The 20,793-nt window shown below is 46.5% G+C and overlaps 1 protein-coding gene across 1 annotated transcript in view; it reads left to right on the forward strand.

The window, feature by feature from the left end:
- Positions 1-20,793, forward strand: part of LARS1 (leucyl-tRNA synthetase 1) — a 360,224-nt gene that overhangs the window by 66,298 nt on the left and 273,133 nt on the right. The window contains exon 9 of the mRNA XM_069244681.1: positions 8,991-9,058. Within this exon, the coding sequence (XP_069100782.1) occupies positions 8,991-9,058 (68 nt within the window). The remainder of the gene's footprint in view (positions 1-8,990; positions 9,059-20,793) is intronic.

Genomic DNA, 20,793 nt, shown 5'->3' on the forward strand with positions numbered 1-20,793 from the left:
TTTCCTCCTCTCCCTCTCCTTCCTTACCTAGTAAACAAATTGAGTCAAAACAAACTCAAACTCATTTTAATAGCACCAACTTGGGCAAGACAACCCTGGTACACAACACTGCTAGATCTGTCTGTAGTACCACACATCAAACTGCCCAACAAACCAGATCTGTTAACGCAACACAACCAACAGATCAGACACCCGGACCCAGCATCGCTGAATCTAGCAATCTGGCTCCTGAAATCCTAGAATTCGGACACTTACAACTTAGCCAAGAGTGTATGGAAGTCATAAGGCAGGCCAGAAGGCCATCCACTAGACACTGCTACGCAAGTAAGTGGAAAAGATTTGTTTGGTACTGCCATCATAATCAGATACAACCACTAGACGCAACTCCAAAACATATAGTAAATTACTTGCTCCATTTACAAAAAGCAAAGCTAGCCTTCTCTTCTATTAAAATACACCTTGCAGCAATATCTGCATACCTGCAAACTACCTATTCAACTTCCTTGTATAGGATACCAGTTATCAAAGCATTCATAGAAGGACTTAAAAGAATTATACCACCAAGAACACCACCTGTTCCTTCATGGAACCTAAACGTGGTTCTAACAAGACTCATGGGCCCACCTTTCGAACCCATGCACTCTTGCGGAATACAATTCCTAACCTGGAAAGTTGCCTTTCTCATCGCCATTACATCTCTAAGAAGAGTAAGTGAAATTCAAGCGTTCACAACACAAGAGCCTTTTATACAAATACATAAAAATAAGGTCGTCCTACGACCTAATCCAAAATTTTTACCAAAAGTTATTTCACCATTCCATCTAAATCAAACGGTAGAACTACCAGTTTTTTTCCCACAGCCAGATTCTGTGGCTGAAAGAGCACTACATACATTAGATGTCAAGAGAGCATTAATGTACTACATTGACAGAACAAAAAACATCAGAAAAACTAAACAGCTATTTATTGCATTCCAAAAACCTCATGCAGGTAACCCAATATCAAAACAAGGTATAGCCAGATGGATAGTTAAATGCATCCAAATCTGCTACCTTAAAGCAAAAAGACAACTGCCCATTACTCCCAGGGCACATTCAACAAGGAAAAAAGGTGCTTCAATGGCCTTTTTAGGAAACATCCCAATGCAGGAAATATGTAAGGCAGCCACTTGGTCTACGCCTCACACATTCACCAAACACTACTGTATAGATGTGCTATCCGCACAACAAGCTACAGTAGGTCAAGCTGTATTAAGAACTCTATTTCAGACAACTTCTACTCCTACAGGCTAAACCACCGCTTATGGGGAACTAACTGCTTACTAGTCTATGCATACCATGTGTATCTACAGCGACAGATGCCATCGAACTGAAAATGTCACTTACCCAGTGTACATCTGTTCGTGGCATCAGTCGCTGAGATTCACATGGACCCACCCACCTCCCCGGAAGCCTGTAGCAGTTCAGAAGTTACCTTCAATTTTGTACATTTGTATATATATTATCTAATCCTTTAATAGGTACATACTTACATTTTTCATTGCGCGGGCACTATTACTATAGTACAACTCCTACCTCACCCTCTGCGGGGAAAACAATCGAAGATGGAGTCGACGCCCATGCGCAATGAGCACAGAAGGAGGAGTCACTCGGTCCCGTGACTCGAAAACACTTCTTCGAAGAAAAACAACTTGTAACACTCCGACCCAACACCAGATGGCGAGCTCATGCATACCATGTGAATCTCAGCGACTGATGCCACGAACAGATGTACACTGGGTAAGTGACATTTTCATTTTGCTACAAACTCCATTATTCTTCTCTACTAATGACCCTTAGTCTTTGTCAACACAAAACATAAAGCATCTGTGTAGGAAGTTGGCTCTGTATGTGCTATTTCAAAGTAAGGAATAGCATGCACAGAGTCCAAGGGTTCCCCTAAGAGGTAAAATAGTGGTAAAAATAGATAATACTAATGCTCTATTTTGTGGTAGTGTGGTCGAGCAGTAGGCTTATCCAAGGAGTAGTGTTAAGCATTTGTTGTACATACACATAGACAATAAATGAGGTACACACACTCAGAGACAAATCCAGCCAATAGGTTTTGTTATAGAAAAATATCTTTTCTTAGTTTATTTTAAGAACCACAGGTTCAAATTTAACATGTAATATCTTGTTTGAAAGGTATTGCAGGTAAGTACATTAGGAACTTTGAATCATTTCAATTGCATGTATACTTTTCAAGTTATTGACAAATAGCTACTTTAAAAGTGGACACAGTGCAATTTTCACAGTTCCTGGGGGAGGTAAGTTTTTGTTAGTTTTACCAGGTAAGTAAGACACTTACAGGGTTCAGTTCTTGGTCCAAGGTAGCCCACCGTTGGGGGTTCAGAGCAACCCCAAAGTCACCACACCAGCAGCTCAGGGCCGGTCAGGTGCAGAGTTCAAAGTGGTGCCCAAAACGCATAGGCTAGAATGGAGAGAAGGGGGTGCCCCGGTTCCGGTCTGCTTGCAGGTAAGTACCCGCGTCTTCGGAGGGCAGACCAGGGGGGTTTTGTAGGGCACCGGGGGGGACACAAGCCCACACAGAAATTTCACCCTCAGCGGCGCGGTGGCGGCCGGGTGCAGTGTAGAAACAAGCGTCGGGTTTGCAATGTTAGTCTATGAGAGATCAAGGGATCTCTTTAGCGCTGCAGGCAGGCAAGGGGGGGCTTCCTCGGGGAAACCTCCACTTGGGCAAGGGAGAGGGACTCCTGGGGGTCACTTCTCCAGTGAAAGTCCGGTCCTTCAGGTCCTGGGGGCTGCGGGTGCAGGGTCTTTTCCAGGCGTCGGGACTTAGGTTTCAGAGAGTCGCGGTCAGGGGAAGCCTCGGGATTCCCTCTGCAGGCGGCGCTGTGGGGGATCAGGGGGGACAGGTTTTGGTACTCCCAGTCGGAGAGTAGTCCGGGGGTCCTCCCTGAGGTGTTGGTTCTCCACCAGCCGAGTCGGGGTCGCCGGGTGCAGTGTTGCAAGTCTCACGCTTCTTGCGGGGAGTTGCAGGGGTCTTTAAAGCTGCTCCTTGAAACAAAGTTGCAGTCTTTTTGGAGCAGGTCCGCTGTCCTCGGGAGTTTCTGGTCGTCGTCGAAGCAGGGCAGTCCTCAGAGGATTCAGAGGTCGCTGGTCCCTTTGGAAGGCGTCGCTGGAGCAGAGTTCTTTGGAAGGCAGGAGACAGGCCGGTGAGTTTCTGGAGCCAAGGCAGTTGTTGTCTTCTGGTCTTCCTCTGCAGGGGTTTTCAGCTGGGCAGTCCTTCTTCTTGTTGTCGCAGGAATCTCATTTTCTAGGGTTCAGGGTAGCCCTTAAATACTAAATTTAAGGGCGTGTTTAGGTCTGGGGGGTTAGTAGCCAATGGCTACTAGCCCTGAGGGTGGGTACACCCTCTTTGTGTCTCCTCCCAAGGGGAGGGGGTCACAATCCTAACCCTATTGGGGGAATCCTCGATCTGCAAGATGGAGGATTTCTAAAAGTTAGAGTCACCTCAGCTCAGGACACCTTAGGGGCTGTCCTGACTGGCCAGTGACTCCTCCTTGTTATTCTCATTATTTTCTCCGGCCTTGCCGCCAAAAGTGGGGGCCGGGCCGGAGGGGGCGGGCAACTCCACTAGCTGGAGTGTCCTGCGGTGCTGTGACAAAGGGGTGAGCCTTTGAGGCTCACCGCCAGGTGTTACAGCTCCTGCCTGGGGGAGGTGTTAGCATCTCCACCCAGTGCAGGCTTTGTTACTGGCCTCAGAGTGACAAAGGCACTCTCCCCATGGGGCCAGCAACATGTCTCTAGTGTGGCAGGCTGCTGGAACTAGTCAGCCTACACAGATAGTCGGTTAAGTTTCAGGGGGCACCTCTAAGGGGCCCTCTGGGGTGTATTTTGCAATAAAATGTACACTGGCATCAGTGTGCATTTATTGTGCTGAGAAGTTTGATACCAAACTTCCCAGTTTTCAGTGTAGCCATTATGGTGCTGTGGAGTTCGTGTTTGACAAACTCCCAGACCATATACTCTTATGGCTACCCTGCACTTACAATGTCTAAGGTTTTGTTTAGACACTGTAGGGGTACCATGCTCATGCACTGGTACCCTCACCTATGGTATAGTGCACCCTGCCTTAGGGCTGTAAGGCCTGCTAGAGGGGTGACTGACCTATACTTGCATAGGCAGTGAGAGGCTGGCATGGCACCCTGAGGGGAGTGCCATGTCGACTTACTTGTTTTGTTCTCACTAGCACACACAAGCTGGCAAGCAGTGTGTCTGTGCTGAGTGAGAGGTCTCCAGGGTGGCATAAGACATGCTGCAGCCCTTAGAGACCTTCCTTGGCATCAGGGCCCTTGGTACTAGAAGTACCAGTTACAAGGGACTTATCTGGATGCCAGGGTCTGCCAATTGTGGATACAAAAGTACAGGTTAGGGAAAGAACACTGGTGCTGGGGCCTGGTTAGCAGGGTCCCAGCACACTTCTCAGTCAAGTCAGCATCAGTATCAGGCAAAAAGTGGGGGGGTAACTGCAACAGGGAGCCATTTCTTTACAATCTGAATTGTACTTGACTCAAGCCCGGTTCTGAGGGGGGGATACTGCGAGAATGCTCGAGTGGGGAATGGAAGAGGAACATGGAGGGTGGAGAAATACACGAGCCAGACAGCTGGAAAACAGACTTTCGTAGAGCACTCATCAACCAGAACAAATTAGTGCCTGAAAAAGCGAGCAGTGGAAGGACATGGTAATGCATGTATGCTTCAGGGGAGGGACAAACACAAGAAGAGGAAGAAAAGCCAGTGAAGCCAACTAATGGTAACCAATGGGTGGCCTTTAAGCCCACTGAAAGGTAACAAAAGGTCTTGCAAGAGACAGCGCATGTGCAGTCTTAACGGAGGCCTAAAAAGAACTTGAGAGAACCGGCGCGGTGTTCACCAGTATCTAGTAAAATAAATCCAAGACGAACAGTCGCCATAAATAAAATGTGCATCCAACACAGATGAACCAAGATTTGTGAAGAAAAATCTCTCCCATATTCCCAGGGCCACAGATGTAATTTCACCTAAAATACAGTATTTTTAAATTGTGCCAGTTTGGGATTTTTTCATGTATATTTACCGGGGTGATTGAGAAAAAGGTTAAAGTCACTGGGGAATCACACAGGACATTTGCCTGAAAACAGTCTTCTGGTACAATAGAAATATACAAAAAAGTGATGTCCAATGCCCCAGAAGCCAAAAAGCCAAGTTTTTTTTGTTGTTGTTGTTTTTATTTTAAACACAGATTTAGAGTACTAAAGATGACTTTCTGGATCCTAGAAATGAAGCTGTTCTCAATGTTAGAGAGATGTCAGTGTTAGTGAAATGCATGTTTGTGATAGGATATTGGAGAAGTAGTTAAAAAAGGTTCTGTCATAGCCTGTCATTCAGTAGATGACATGATATATGAGTGAATGGGAGGTGTGCAGAGAGATTTTCAAAGGTAAAGGTGTGATAGGTTCAAGGGCAGGTTATTTATTAGAGTGATTTTTTTTTAAGGTGACTAGACCACCATCAGTTCTGTGCAGATGGAGTTGGTGGACGAAGTTGAATTTGCATGATATCAGCTTATCAGACAAGGGGTTAAAGTGGGTGAGCCAAGTGCACTGCTAAGAAGCTAACCGTTGGAGATGACATCACAAATTTTAGAGGCTTATTTATAGTTGTGAGCATTTATGAAGGAAGTGCCCGGTGTTGAAGTGTGATTTATTGATTAGGCCAGTGTAGGGATGACGAATGTGGAAGAAAGAAACCACAGGGTGGCCTCCCTTGTGGTAGGAGTGCATTGAGACTTGGCATATTTCCTAATCTGTTGTATAGAAGCCCTTACTTTTTATGACTGGCTTTAGTCAAGACCTTTTGATTTTACTAAAATAATATCTTTACTTATAGAACTCTTCACCCAGGGTCTGTTATTGTGTCATTCATGTCTTGGGTTGGCCCACTACAGCATACAGCTTGGGGTACTGGGTTAGCTATTGACTAACTACATTATGAGTTACAACATTCTGCTCTTAAACAAGGAACACACTCACAAAATATTTCCTTTAAATGCCTGTGATTACTATGACAGTGTGTGTTTTTTGAGACTACAAATATCATGACTTTTATCCAGTGTATTTATAGAGGGCCCAGCACTTCCCAAGCACTAAAGTTTTGCAAAAACATCACAACAACAAAATAAGCATTGGCAAAGCCAAAATGCTGGCTGTCCATGCCAGACATAGTGGCTTTGACTATACCTGTTTTTTATAATTTTTTCATTATTATTATTATTATAAAAAACATTGAATTGCAAGTCATCAACACATAGCTTTATTCGGTTACTTTCAACCATAAAAGCAAAACAACCAAGAATTAAATGAAAAAGCAGATAAAAATTAGGTTAAAAAGGATAAGAATAAGGTGAAAAACATATATGTCAGCCTTAAAACACATAAAATTATTTTCCTTAGAAAAAGCACTTAACCCCCTAATACCTAACATTTAAATTAAACATGGGGTTTTATTTCAGTCTAGGTGTGTAGTTAAAATTTAGCAGCTAAAACACTTTTTTTTTTTTTTTAAACATTTGGTCCTCATCATCATTATTTCCCCAGAAGTTTAGTACGTATATGCCAAGCAGCTACAATATACTTGCTAACCGCACAAGATAGAGGGAGAGAAGTTTCCCTCACCATGATCCTTAAGGCAACAATACAATGTCTTACCCCCATATTACTGCACACAGATCGTAACCACTTCCGTCGCGCAATCAAATAAGCAGGGCATATAAACATAAAATGTACAATAGATTCTGAAATTTGATTGCAACTTGGGCAAGTGTCAGGACTTGGGATCGCACTCCGCGTACTGCCATAGGATTTAAGAGGCAGACAACCATATCTGAACTGAATATATAAACTCTTACTTAATGGATCAAGAATTGTATCCATAAATGGTTCCAAATATGGATACCATTTAAAATCAAAGAATTGTGACGTCAATCTGCCGTGTGTTGAGCACAGCAGATAGTTTTCCCTGACGTATCCAGTAAACAGTTTTCAGATGATTCTTCTGATCCTTCCTTATACTTTCTGGATGACTCCAAAACTCACTAAGACCCAATCTATGAAACCATTTTGAGATGTGGTTAAACCAGGAAATGGTAAGTACATTTGGTCTATCTAGAATGTCTTGAATAGACTCCTTGTATGTGGATAGCTCAGGGGTGGTCCATACACGGACCCAGAAAAGCAATGGTCGTAGGGCAATTACATCTGAAATGTGTGGAAAGCCGAGGTCCCAGAACATTGGCAGCAGTGGGGTACTGCGAGGACAGGCCAAGATTGACCTTACAAAGTTGTTTTCCCCCACTGCTAGCTTGCCAGTGTTCGAGGACCCCCAAATTTCTGCCCCATAGACCGCAGCGCTCTGTGCCTTTGCTCTGTAAATTTTAATAGTTGGAGTAATCACTCTCTCAGAGGTAGACTTGTGGAAGCGTAAAATGGCCCCAGATCTCTGTGCCAGAAGAGCTAAGCTTTTATCGATTTGGGGGCCCCCAATGCAGGTTGTTGCTAATTCTCACCCCCAAATAATCTATGGAGCTTACCATACCTAGGGGGGTTCCATTATAGAAAATTGAGTATCTCTTAGTGGGGCCACAGCCCAGGGTCATAAGTTTAGTTTTGCTGTGGTTGAGTTCAAGCCCATAGTCAGCACAAAACGAACTAAACTTATCCACAAGTACCTGGAGACCCATAGGAGTTCTGGAGATCAGGAGGGACTCATCAGCAAATAGCAAAATTGGAATTTTGTGGTTATTCAAGGATGGAGCATCATTTTGGCAGTTGGTAACGACTTGCACCACCTCATTGATAAACAATGTAAATAGCGTTGGGGCAAGAACACAGCCCTGACGCACTCCTTTCCTAATCTCTATTTTGTCGGTGAGTTCCCCCCGATTACCCCATCTGACTTGTGCAAATGTTTTTTCATGTAATCTTTTAATTAAATGCACTAAGTTTCCTGGGGTACCGATTTTGTTTAATACTCCCCAAAGTTTCTCTCTTGGGACAAGATCGAATGCAGATCTCAGCTCTACAAAGGCAACATAAAGTTTTTGCTTAGATAGGGTGACATACTTCCAAAATAGTAATGACAGTCTGAAGACTTGGTCCATGGTATTAGTTTTAGGCCGAAAACCGGCCTGTAAGGGGGATAAAATTTGGTTGTCTTGGATCCAATCGGTAAGCCTATCTAAGACTTGCTTAGCAAACGTCTTCTGAAGGATATCAATAAGGCTGATTGGACGGTAGTTTGCAGGTGAACCTACATCACCCTTTTTATAAATCGGTATTATTTCTGTGCCACGCCAAGAATCTGGAATAGGGCTACCAGCTGCTATGGCATTAGACAATAAATTGATGTACCATGCCCATATCTTTGGTTCTGATTTAAACAGGTCCCCTGGGATCTTATCTGGACCAGGGGCTTTAGCTGGCCCCAAAGAATTGATTGCAGCTGTTTCGGCTAAGGTAAAAACAATGCTCTCAGTTGAAGTCATGTTAACAGCCCAACACTCATCGTATCCAGGATCCTCCGGAGCTTGCGGTGCAGGCAGAGCGTATATACCAGAAAAATAAGACACCCATCTTTCGGGCTGTATATACATACCGATGTCATCATTGCCCCTTTTCGAACTAGAGGTCAACAGCCGCCAAAAGGAACTATCATCTTTGTATTTGACTGCTGCAAGCAGCTTCTGCCATATCTCATTATCCCAATCTTTTTTTGCTTGTTTCAGGGCATTAGCATACCTACGTCGGGCCTCTTTAATAGCCACTTGGGTAGAGTTTTTTACAGCCTCGTTTAAATTAGATCTTGCTCGCACACAATCCTGATTATACCAATCCCTACGGGGGCAAGTCATTTTTCCCTATCTGAGGTTTTGATGGTTGCTTTTCTTTTTAGGGAGTTGGTCCTCAAGAGTACACCTTAATCAAAATGAAGATTTTGGAGCCGTACCCACCAAAACTGAGGTAGACAATACAGCAGTGAATACTTGTGTTGCGTTTCTAACACACTAACACCAATTGTTTTTTGGCTTTGATTGTGGTTCTTGCTATTAATGCTGTTTGAAAGATCACAAGGCTTCCTTTCTACTGCTGTACATCCCTTGTTTAATTTGTATTTTTATTTACAGAGATAGTTTGATGAATTATACTACTGCCAGTTGTATAGCTCTGTCTGACATTTAACTCAGTGCCTAGGCAAGCCATTTAGAAAACTACAAAGGAATAAATGCTGACACTCACACTTTCTTGTTATGTATGATCTCTGACTGACACAGAACTATACACAATGCGAACTGTTGAATATGAGTTGTATGTTTGGGAGGTGTTATGGAGGTGGTGGGAGCCGTGATGTGCTCAATGTTACCTTCATCTGGAGTAAAGCAAGAAGCAAGCAGGCATGTTTAAATCCATTGCCATGAAGACCTTGGAAGAGGTTGCTGCAATATGAACCTTGTAGCAGATTGGAGTGCAGCTCTATATAACAGCATCAAGCTATGGACAGCTAGATACAGTCATGACTAAAGAGAACGAGTCCGCTTGTAAGGGGATTATGATTGTCACGTTGACCCTATTTAGAGCTGACCTGTCACAAACCATTAAGGGCCTGAGTTAGATGTTGGTCGAGGGAAATACTCTATCACAAACGTGACAGATATCCCGTCTGATGTATTACAATCCAATTAGTTCATGTGGGAATCGTAATACGGCAGACGGGATATCCATCACGTTTGTGACAGAGTATTCACTATGAACGTGGTCAATGCGGAGAAGACTAGACAGTAGATGTTACATGGTCCCTAAGTTGTCCTTGGGAAAACAAGAACCAGTGTTGGACTTTATATTTTATAATATATTTCTATTAGATTTTTTTTTCCTGTTACATATGCTTGAAGAACCAACTTGCCATAGTACTAAGAGGAAGTGCAACTTTGAAGACAGACAAAAATAGCCTACTCTTTTCCAGTCTTCGATTTACCTTCAAACATTGTACACTATAGAACACTAATCAGTACTTTCTTAAAATCAGAATTGAAGGGAGTGCATTGACATTAGAGTCAGATAACTTTGTCCTCTCAGTAGAATAGGGGATCAGGGTTATAAATGGCATTAGCCAAGGATGCCCCTTTAGGAACACCATAGAGTCCGAGATCAAATCCACCAAAATTCCATGTCTGTTTAGATCAGGGAGACCTATCAAGTGCACAACTTCCTGTCCACTAAAACCCAGAGTCTGTCCAGAAAAAAAACATGCTGTCCTGCGCCCTAACTCCAAAACAAAATGTCTTTATAGCTGGCAAGCTAACGTCCAGGAGCGCACCACAATTCTCTCTTTTTTTGTTTTCAGTCATTTGTATTGATTTACTAAGAACTGAACATTAACACCAAAGCAGTTAAAACTTCCAACAGTTTCTCCCCAAGCCTCCTCCCTCTCACCTGGGCTCCGGCCCATTATTTTAATAAGAAAACATGACATTAGCATATTTCTCCTTTCTCCTCTACCTGCCCTCCCTCCTGCTGTAGCAAACCCATTCCGTGCCTCTCCTGGTGCCTTGTGTAAAATACGCACGGTCTATCATAATGTTGTTTGCACTCTCATTCCACTAGGCCAAATGGAAGGATCTGCAGAAGTCGCAGAGATCTCAGTCAGGTAATTTCCCTGTGATCTTTTGCAACATACTTCAGAAGTGAACTCCATATGGGGGGGGGGAATGCAACTTCTGATCCTAGTAGGACAAGTATTGTTTTCCATCCCTAGAAAAATGTTACTATACAAGTTGCATATATGTGTGTGGTAAGGTGCATCCTCACCTAGCCAATAGAGCCCCTTTAGCTGCTAGGAGGAGTACGTATTTTAGTGATAGAGCCCTTTTCCTTCTTACCCAAGCCAGGTCTGGCATCCAGACAGATATTATACTTTCTGGTGCATCTGGGGCTTGATACCTACTCTTCTGCACAAGATCTTTAGGACTTATCTACGAATGTCCTGGATTTAGAGCCACTTTCGCAATCAATGGGAGATTGGACCTACTTGGTTACATCCCTACCAACATTTATCAGTTTTAATACCATCAAATCCCTGAAAGCACTGAGAAGTCCATTGCCACCTGCACAGTATTTTACCTGCTACCTCTCAGTCTTGGGTGTGTTTGATAACCTTGGATGTAATGTTCAGTGTTCTGGCCCACCGCTTCTTGGTGAAGTGTGGGCCCAACTCTTATTGCCATTTACTCTGAAATGTGCCCCTTATCACGGAAGACCTTTCCATGAGATTATAACCCCTAGAAGTAAGATAGTAGTCTACTAAAATATTACACAGCAATTTTTCAAAGGAGTGAAGGGGGTAGGTTACAACTACTTTGATGTGTGGAAAGAGTACCTTAAGTCTGATCTTTGTATATCTGAATCATTCATCTTCACCCAGCCTGTAATGTATCTTGATTTACTCAAAGGACTTCAATGTTTCCTTGTCAAACAAGTTTTTACTCATTGTGCCAGTTTTCAGTTCTGGGAAACTTCACTGTGCAGTCATGGTCAGAAGGCAGGTTTCTCAAATATTGTGATGTAAAGAGGTGGGAAGCCTTGTGCTCGTACATTCCCAGACTTGTGGGTTTGCCCTTGTCACTGGCAGCCTTTTCTCACTCACAGGTCTATTTTTGGGTTCTAACCCTGGGACTTCTCAATGTGGCCTCTCCGCTAGTGTGTGATTGAGGAAGGGTCAGTGCTTCTCTGTTTCTGATGGATACAACTACCTGTGGATTCCTCACCTTATGAATTCGATCCTTGCGCCAGCATCCGACGGAAAGTCTTCTTCCTAGCTGTCTAAGTCGACGAGGACATCATAATGGCACGGCTCCACGTGACTCTGTCTGACGTCAGTGTGCCAATAAGAGGTCCCCGTCGGCGTACTAATGTCAGTTTTTCCTTTTTCCGTGCATTCGACTCCAACGTTTTTTTCTTTCTGGCCCGTTGGTTACTGTAGCGATCTCTTGAAGTTACAATGTCGCCTCAGAAGAAGTCCGGGTTTAAGCCGTGTAGGGAATGTGGGGGTCGGATGTCAGTGACCGACCCCCCCCATTCGGATTGTATTTGGTGTTTGAGCTCTGAGCATGATGTGGAAGGCTGTTCTTCGTGCCAGAGCATGAATCCGAAAGCTCTGAAGGAACGAGAATCGAAGCTCTTCTTGGCCAAGGCAAAGAAGAAGGAACACAAGAAGGTTTCTTCCCATGCTTCTCCCAAAAAACATAAGAAGCGGTGTCATCATGACTCTAGGCGCCGTCATGACTCTCGGCGCCGTTCGGAGCGGAGCCGATCGAGGAGTCGGTCGAGGTCTCGTTCGTCTCGGCGCCAGAAGACGTGGGAGATGAGTCCTACGGTCACGCCTCAGCCGGAGAGTCCGGGGTGGTCACCGGCGCCTTCAGTCTATGAGGTCACTCAGGGTAGTCCTCGCTTCTCACCGGCGCCGAGGGATCCTGATGTTCCCCAGACGTCTACACAGCAGTACCCGACGTTCCCGACTCCAGGGACGGATCCGGCCGCATTTTTGAATGCGATGTATGCTGTTTTTCAATCCATGGCCCCTGCTGGTGCACCGGCGGGTCCCACAGGGCCATTGCATTCAATTTGGGCTCGCCGGCGTCGTACAGGGCTGCTCCATTCATGCCCTTCTGCCCTACAGAGACTGGTGGTCCGGCGCCGGGGGTTTCCCCTGGTAGGAGCCCTTCGCCCGGGACCGTGGATCCGTCGGCTTCTCATCCGACTCCTTCTCCGCGCCATCCGGCGTCATTGATGGCCTCATCCAGACCGGCTCCATCTCCTTCTGTACATTCGGCATCAAGGAGGTCATCTGCCGACTTCGGACCGGCGCCGGTTGAATCCGGGAGCCTTCCGGAACCAGTTCGAGGTCCGAGATTGGCGTCGATGGAGTCCTTGTCGACGCCGGCTCTGGAGACGCATTTAAGATCTCGAAGGAAGGCTTCTGGAGGAAGAGGAATACAGAAGGCTTGAGGAAGGTGAGATAGAGCCTGCTGCTGATTTCCAGGGACTTGCCACGGTAAGTGGTTTGGATACTTCCCCGGAGTGGGACATTGCTTCTCCGGGGGAGTTTACTGAGGAGGCCGCCTCCTTCCATGCTGTGGTGAGGAAGGCAGCTGACTACCTGGATTTGCCTTTGTCCACGGCAGAAGTTAAGACTAACCTGCTCACAGAGGTTCTTCATCTATCTTCCTCCAGTGCTGACCCTTTTTTGCCTTTTAATGAGGCTTTGACTGAGCCTATTATGGACCTATGGAGAAAGCCGGTGACATCTCCTGCTGTGAACAGGGCAGTGGCGAGAAGGCATAGAAGTGCCCCAGGAGATCCAGTTTTTCGTCTCGTCACCCGACTCCTGAGAGTTTGGTGGTTCAGGCATCATGTTCGGCAAAGTCTTCCCCTGGTACATTCCCCGGTGTTCCGACAGACAGAGAATCCGAGAGGATGGAGCAATCCTTGAAGAAAATTTTCTCCTCTTGCAGCATGGCCCTGAAAGCTACCAATTCCACCTGTGTGCTAGGCAGATACATTCGTGCCCTAATGGACTCTGCTAAGGAGATGGCAAAAGATCTGCCACAGGAAGTGCAAAAATCTTTTGGGGCCCTTTTCTTGGATGCGCAAGCTGCTGCACAGCAGATTATTCAATCTGGCTTGGATACTATGGATTCTATTGCCAGGGCCATGGGAACATCAGTGGCTACGAGAAGGCATGCCTGGCTAAGGTCTTCGGGTTTCTCGTCGGATGTACAATCCACTTTAATGGACCTTCCATTTGATGGGGAAAAGCTGTTTGGGGACAAAGCAGACTCTGCCCTTGAACGGTTTAAGGACTGTCGGGCTACAGCTAAGTCCCTGGGTTTGCAGACCCCTTCTGCTACATTGTACAGGCCTTTTCGTAGGTTTTGAGGGTTTGTGTAGGAAGTTTGCTCTGTATGTGCTATTTCAAAGTAAGGAATAGCATGCACAGAGTCCAAGGGTTCCCCTTAGAGGTAAAATAGTGGTAAAAAGAGATAATACTAATGCTCTATTTTGTGGTAGTGTGGTCGAGCAGTAGGCTTATCCAAGGAGTAGTGTTAAGCATTTGTTGTACATACACATAGACCATAAATGAGGTACACACACTGAGACAAATCCAGCGAATAGGTTTTGTTATAGAAAAATATATTTTCTTAGTTTATTTTAAGAACCACAGGTTCAAATTTAACATGTAATATCTTGTTTGAAAGGTATTGCAGGTAAGTACATTAGGAACTTTGAATCATTTCAATTGCATGGATACTTTTCAAGTTATTGACAAATAGCTACTTTAAAAGTGGACACTTAGTGCAATTTTCACAGTTCCTGGGGGAGGTAAGTTTTTGTTAGTTTTACCAGGTAAGTAAGACACTTACAGGGTTCAGTTCTTGGTCCTAGGTAGCCCACTGTTGGGGGTTCAGAGCAACCCCAAAGTCACCACACCAGCAGCTCAGGGCCGGTCAGGTGCAGAGTTCAAAGTGGTGCCCAAAACGCATAGGCTAGAATGGAGAGAAGGGGGTGCCCCGGTTCCGGTCTGCTTGCAGGTAAGTACCCGTGTCTTCGGAGGGCAGACCAGGGGGGTTTTGTAGGGCACCGGGGGGGACACAAGCCCACACAGAAATTTCACCCTCCGCGGCGCGGGGGCGGCCGGGTGCAGTGTTAGAACAAGCGTCGGGTTCGCAATGTAAGTCAATGAGAGATCAAGGGATCTCTTCAGCGCTGCAGGCAGGCAAGGGGGGGCTTCCTCGGGGAAACCTCCACTTGGACAAGGGAGAGGGGCTCCTGGGGGTCACTTCTGCAGTGAAAGTCCGGTCCTTCAGGTCCTGGGGGCTGCGGGTGCAGGGTCTTTTCCAGGCGTCGGGACTTAGGTTTCAGAGAGTCGCGGTCAGGGGAAGCCTCGGGATTCCCTCTGCAGGCGGCGCTGTGGGGGCTCAGGGGGGACAGGTTTTGGTACTCACAGTCGTAGAGTAGTCCGGGGGTCCTCCCTGAGGTGTTGGTTCTCCACCAGCCGAGTCGGGGTCGCCGGGTGCAGTGTTGCAAGTCTCACGCTTCTTGCGGGGAGATTGCAGGGTTCTTTAAAGCTGCTCCTTTGGATAAAGTTGCAGTCTTTTTGGAGCAGGTCCGCTGTCCTCGGGAGTTTCTTGTCGTCGTCGAAGCAGGGCAGTCCTCAGAGGATTCAGAGGTCGCTGGTCCCTTTGGAAGGCGTCGCTGGAGCAGAGTTCTTTGGAAGGCAGGAGACAGGCCGGTGAGTTTCTGGAGCCAAGGCAGTTGTTGTCTTCTGGTCTTCCTCTGCAGGGGTTTTCAGCTAGGCAGTCCTTCTTCTTGTTGTTGCAGGAATCTAACTTTCTAGGGTTCAGGGTAGCCCTTAAATACTAAATTTAAGGGCGTGTTTAGGTCTGGGGGGTTAGTAGCCAATGGCTACTAGCCCTGAGGGTGGGTACACCCTCTTTGTGCCTCCTCCCAAGGGGAGGGGGTCACAATCCTAACCCTATTGGGGGAATCCTCCATCTGCAAGATGGAGGATTTCTAAAAGTTAGTCACCTCAGCTCAGGACACCTTAGGGGCTGCCCTGACTGGCCAGTGACTCCTCCTTGTTGCTTTCTTTGTTCCCTCCAGCCTTGCCGCCAAAAGTGGGGGCCGTGGCCGGAGGGGGCGGGCAACTCCACTAAGCTGGAGTGCCCTGCTGGGCTGTGACAAAGGGGTGAGCCTTTGAGGCTCACCGCCAGGTGTCACAGCTCCTGCCTGGGGGAGGTGTTAGCATCTCCACCCAGTGCAGGCTTTGTTACTGGCCTCAGAGTGACAAAGGCACTCTCCCCATGGGGCCAGCAACATGTCTCTAGTGTGGCAGGCTGCTGGAACTAGTCAGCCTACACAGACAGTCGGTTAAGTTTCAGGGGGCACCTCTAAGGTGACCTCTGGGGTGTATTTTGCAATAAAATGTACACTGGCATCAGTGTGCATTTATTGTGCTGAGAAGTTTGATACCAAACTTCCCAGTTTTCAGTGTAGCCATTATGGTGCTGTGGAGTTCGTGTTTGACAAACTCCCAGACCATATACTCTTATGGCTACCCTGCACTTACAATGTCTAAGGTTTTGTTTAGACACTGTAGGGGTACCATGCTCATGCACTGGTACCCTCACCTATGGTATAGTGCACCCTGCCTTAGGGCTGTAAGGCCTGCTAGAGGGGTGACTGACCTATACTTGCATAGGCAGTGAGAGGCTGGCATGGCACCCTGAGGGGAGTGCCATGTCGACTTACTCGTTTTGTTCTCACTAGCACACACAAGCTGGCAAGCAGTGTGTCTGTGCTGAGTGAGAGGTCTCCAGGGTGGCATAAGACATGCTGCAGCCCTTAGAGACCTTCCTTGGCATCAGGGCCCTTGGTACTAGAAGTACCAGTTACAAGGGACTTATCTGGATGCCAGGGTCTGCCAATTGTGGATACAAAAGTACAGGTTAGGGAAAGAACACTGGTGCTGGGGCCTGGTTAGCATGCCTCAGCACACTTTCAATTGTAAACATAGCATCAGCAAAGGCAAAAAGTCAGGGGGCAACCATGCCAAGGAGGCATTTCCTTACAGTTTGCTAGAGGTTCTGCCTTTCGTAGGTCTCAATCTTATGCCCAACAACCTGCCAACCCGCCCTATCGTGCCTTCAGAGGGCGGGGTAGGGGCAGGACTAGAGGTCCAGCCCAGCAGCTCTCTTCTTCTTCATCCTCCTCTGGTGGACAGCAGCAGAGGCAGCCCTAGTTTTCCCCACTTTATCAGTCACACTTCTCCTGTAGGAGGAAGATTGAGTCTTTTTCTGCAGCAATGAAGGTCAATTACAACAGACTCGTGGGTGCTAGGAATTGTAGAAAAGGGCTATGCTCTCCCCTTTCAGGAGTTTCCTCCTCCCTTCCCTCCCCGTCCCTCCTTTTGTTCAGAAGAACATCTTCTGTTGTTGCAACAGGAGGTTGTAGTCATGTTGGCAAAGGGCGCTATAGAGTTGGTACCGTTGCAGGAAAGGGGTCAGGGGTGTTATTCAAGGTATTTCCTGATTCCCAAAGTGGACGGTCGTCTAAGGCCGATCCTAGACTTGAGGATTTTGAATTTGTTCCTCAAGCAGGAAAAATTCAAAATGCTGACCCTAGCGCAGGTGCTGTTGGCGTTGAACAAAGGAGACTGGATGGTGTCTGTCGACTTGCAGGACGCGTACTTTCATGTTCCTATAGTCAAGTCGCATAGGAAGTATCTCCGTTTTGTGGTCGGATCGCAGCATTACCAGTTTGCGGTCCTCCCGTTTGGTCTTACTTCAGCACCCCGGGTCTTCACAAAGGTGATGGCAGTTGTTGCAGCACATCTCAGAAAGAGGGAGGTAGCGTTTTTTCCCTACCTGGACGATTGGTTGATCAAAGCCAATTCTCCAGAGATTGTGTTGTCTCATCTGCGAATGACAACGCAGTTGTTGTTCGATCTAGGTTTTTCGGTGAACGTACCCAAATCTCACCTGGAGCCCTCTCAACGCCTCCTGTTCATAGGGGGCAGTATTGGACACGACAAGGTTTCAGGCCTACCCCCCGCCGCAGCGGGTGCGGGACATTCAGGCACTGATCCCTTTGTTTCAAAGAGGAGCGGCAGTTCCAGTCCTCAAAGTCTTACGCCTGCTAGGTCTGTTTGCTTCTTGCATTCTGTTGGTCACTCATGCTCGCTGGCATATGAGGGCTCTTCAGTGGTGTCTCTGCAGACAGTGGTTCCAGCACAAGGGGGATCTCGGGGATTCAATAAAGATTTCCAGGGACGCTGTGGCGGATCTTCATTGGTGGACAGTAACCTTTCCCAAGGCCACCGTGATATCGGATGCTTCCACTCTAGGGTGGGGAGCTCATCTGGGGAACCTGGAGATCAAGGGTCGTTGGTCTCCAGCGGAACAGATGTTGCATATCAATCTGTTGGAATTGCGGACTGTACGTTTGGCGCTCAAGGCCTTCCTCCCTTCCCTTCGTGGTCAGTCAGTTCAGATCCTGACGGACAACACTACCGCGATGTGGTATATAAACAAGCAGGGAGGAGTGGGGTCGTATCTTCTTTGCCGAGAAGCCCTACGACTCTGGTCCTGGGCTCAGGACCATCGGATTTGCTTGATGGCAAATCATTTGGCCGGAGTGTTGAATGTACATGCGGACGTTCTCAGTCGTCACTTCTCATTAGATCACGAGTGGCGTCTCCATCCGGATTTAGTCCTCCACATCTTCGAGATGTGGGGAACTCCTCAGGTGGATTTATTTGCCACTCGGGAGAACGCGCATTGCCCGTTATTCGGCAGCCTCCAGTATCCGATGCAAGGTGCGTTGGGGGACGCGTTTCAGATGTCCTGGAACGGCCAGTTGCTTTACGCGTTTCCCCCCATACCCTTGATTCCTCGGGTTTTGAGGAAGGTTCGTCAAGACCGGGCCCAAGTCATATTGGTAGCACCGGACTGGCCGGGAAGGGTATGGTATACAGACCTACTTCAACTCTCTCAGTGCCCTCCGCTCCGTCTCCCGCTCAGGGCAGATCTCCTCTCTCAATCGCAGGGGCAGGTTCTACACCCCCACCTCCAGAGCCTGCACCTTCATGCCTGGAGATTGAACGGGGCAACCTGAGTTCTTTTTCTCTCCCACCGGATGTAGTGGATGTTATACTATCGTCCAGGCGACATTCCACTAAGTCTATTTATGCCGGAAGGTGGGCAAAATTTCTGTTGTGGTGTGGAGAGAACCAAAAAGATCCTTTAAAGGCCCATCTTTCAGATGTACTTTTGTTTGTTCTCAGTTTGGCGAAGAAAGGCTGTGCTATAGCTACAGTTAAGGGTTATTTGGCAGCTCTGTCGGCGTTTCTTTGCCTTCCGGATCAGCCGTCTTTATTCAAGTCTCCCATTGTACATAGGTTCCTTAAGGGTTTGGTGAATAGCTTTCCTCCTACTCCTTTTCACATGCCTCAGTGGGACTTAAATCTTGTTTTAACATTCTTAATGGGTTCGCCTTTCGAGCCCATGCATTCATGTCCATTGAGATATTTAGCCTTCAAGACTGTTTTCTTGATCGCGATTACTTCTGCTAGGAGGATTGGTGAGCTTCAGGCGCTCTCCGTTAAGCCTCCTTTCACTGTGTTTTTCCCTGATAAAGTGGTTCTAAAAACCAGGGCTGCTTTTCTGCCGAAAGTTGTCACCCCTTTTCATTAAGGGCAGAATATCACTCTTCCTGCTTTTTACCCTCCTCCCCACCCGTCTAAAGAAGAAGAGAGACTCCATAGGTTGGATCCTAAGAGGGCCCTGAGTTTTTATCTCGAAAGAACTAAAGACTTTCGTTTGGATGAGCAACTGTTTGTTGGTTATGCTGGTCAACAAAAAGGCAGAGCTGTACAGAAAAGGACACTCTCCAGGTGGGTCATCTTGTGTATAAAGATATGTTACTCTTTGGCAAACAAGGTCCCTCCTGAAGGTATCAGGGCCCACTCTACTAGGGCTAAATCCGCATCCTCGGCTTTGGTGAGGGGAGTTCCATTGATAGACATATGTAAAGCGGCAACTTGGGCGTCCCTCCGTACTTTCGTGAAACATTACTGTTTAGACTTTGAGATGAGGAGGGACGGTCACTTTGCTCGCTCGGTATTGCAAGATTTCTTAGTGTAATCAGGTGGGCACCCACCACCGAGTGCAGTACTGCTTGGGACTTTATTCATAAGGTGAGGAATCCACAGGTAGTTGTATCCATCAGAAGAACAAGTTACTTACCTTCGGTAACGCTTTTTCTGGTGGATACACTGACTACCTGTGGATTCCTCACGGTCCCTCCCGCCTCCCCGTTGCCTGCCTGGTTACACTCTTATCTTGCAGTATTTGGATTTATAATTATATTTATGAAAGCGTATATATATGTATATTTATATGTATATAGTGATATTTCTCTATTTATTTTGTATATTTATGTATTCCAGCTCTCAATAAGAATGGATTATTTAAATGATCAGGGTTTTTGTGTGTGTATATCTTTCTATATTATTTATAAATTTTCATGGTCGGTTTACTCCTATTTGCTTTAAAGGCACGAAAAAAGTGAGATGAAACTGACGTTAGTACGCCGACGGGGACCTCTTATTGGCACGCTGACGTCAGACGGAGTCACGTGGAGCCGTGCCATTATGACGTCCTCGTCGACGTAGACAGCTAGGAAGAAGACTTTCCGTCGGATTCTGGCGCAAGGATCGAATTCATAAGGTGAGGAATCAACAGGTAGTCAGTGTATCCACCAGAAAAAGCGTTACCGAAGGTAAGTAACTTTTTCTTCTGCCTTGATCCGTTCCAGTAGGTATTTCAAGGGTGTAGCCTGATAGCATTGTGTAAAGTGAGGAATCTTCAAGCTGCCTATTCTCACTGTTATCTGTCCAATGCTAAGAATGATCCTCATCCTCCTCCCTAATCCCTCGATTGATTTTATGCTGCTTACTGGATTCATTTTAAATTTAATTTTCACTTTATGGGGCTGGCCTGAAGGAGAAATAGTGTCCTAGACAGTACAGCCATTTTTCGGTTGAAATGCAACCCAACCTGGAGAGTGAATGATTGTCATTGTGAAATATCCTTAATGGGGGTTAACGGGAGTGAAAATTTGGCTACATACATTTTAGATCT

This window comes from Pleurodeles waltl, chromosome 7 (genome assembly GCF_031143425.1).
Source record: "Pleurodeles waltl isolate 20211129_DDA chromosome 7, aPleWal1.hap1.20221129, whole genome shotgun sequence".
Lineage (NCBI taxonomy): Eukaryota > Metazoa > Chordata > Amphibia > Caudata > Salamandridae > Pleurodeles > Pleurodeles waltl.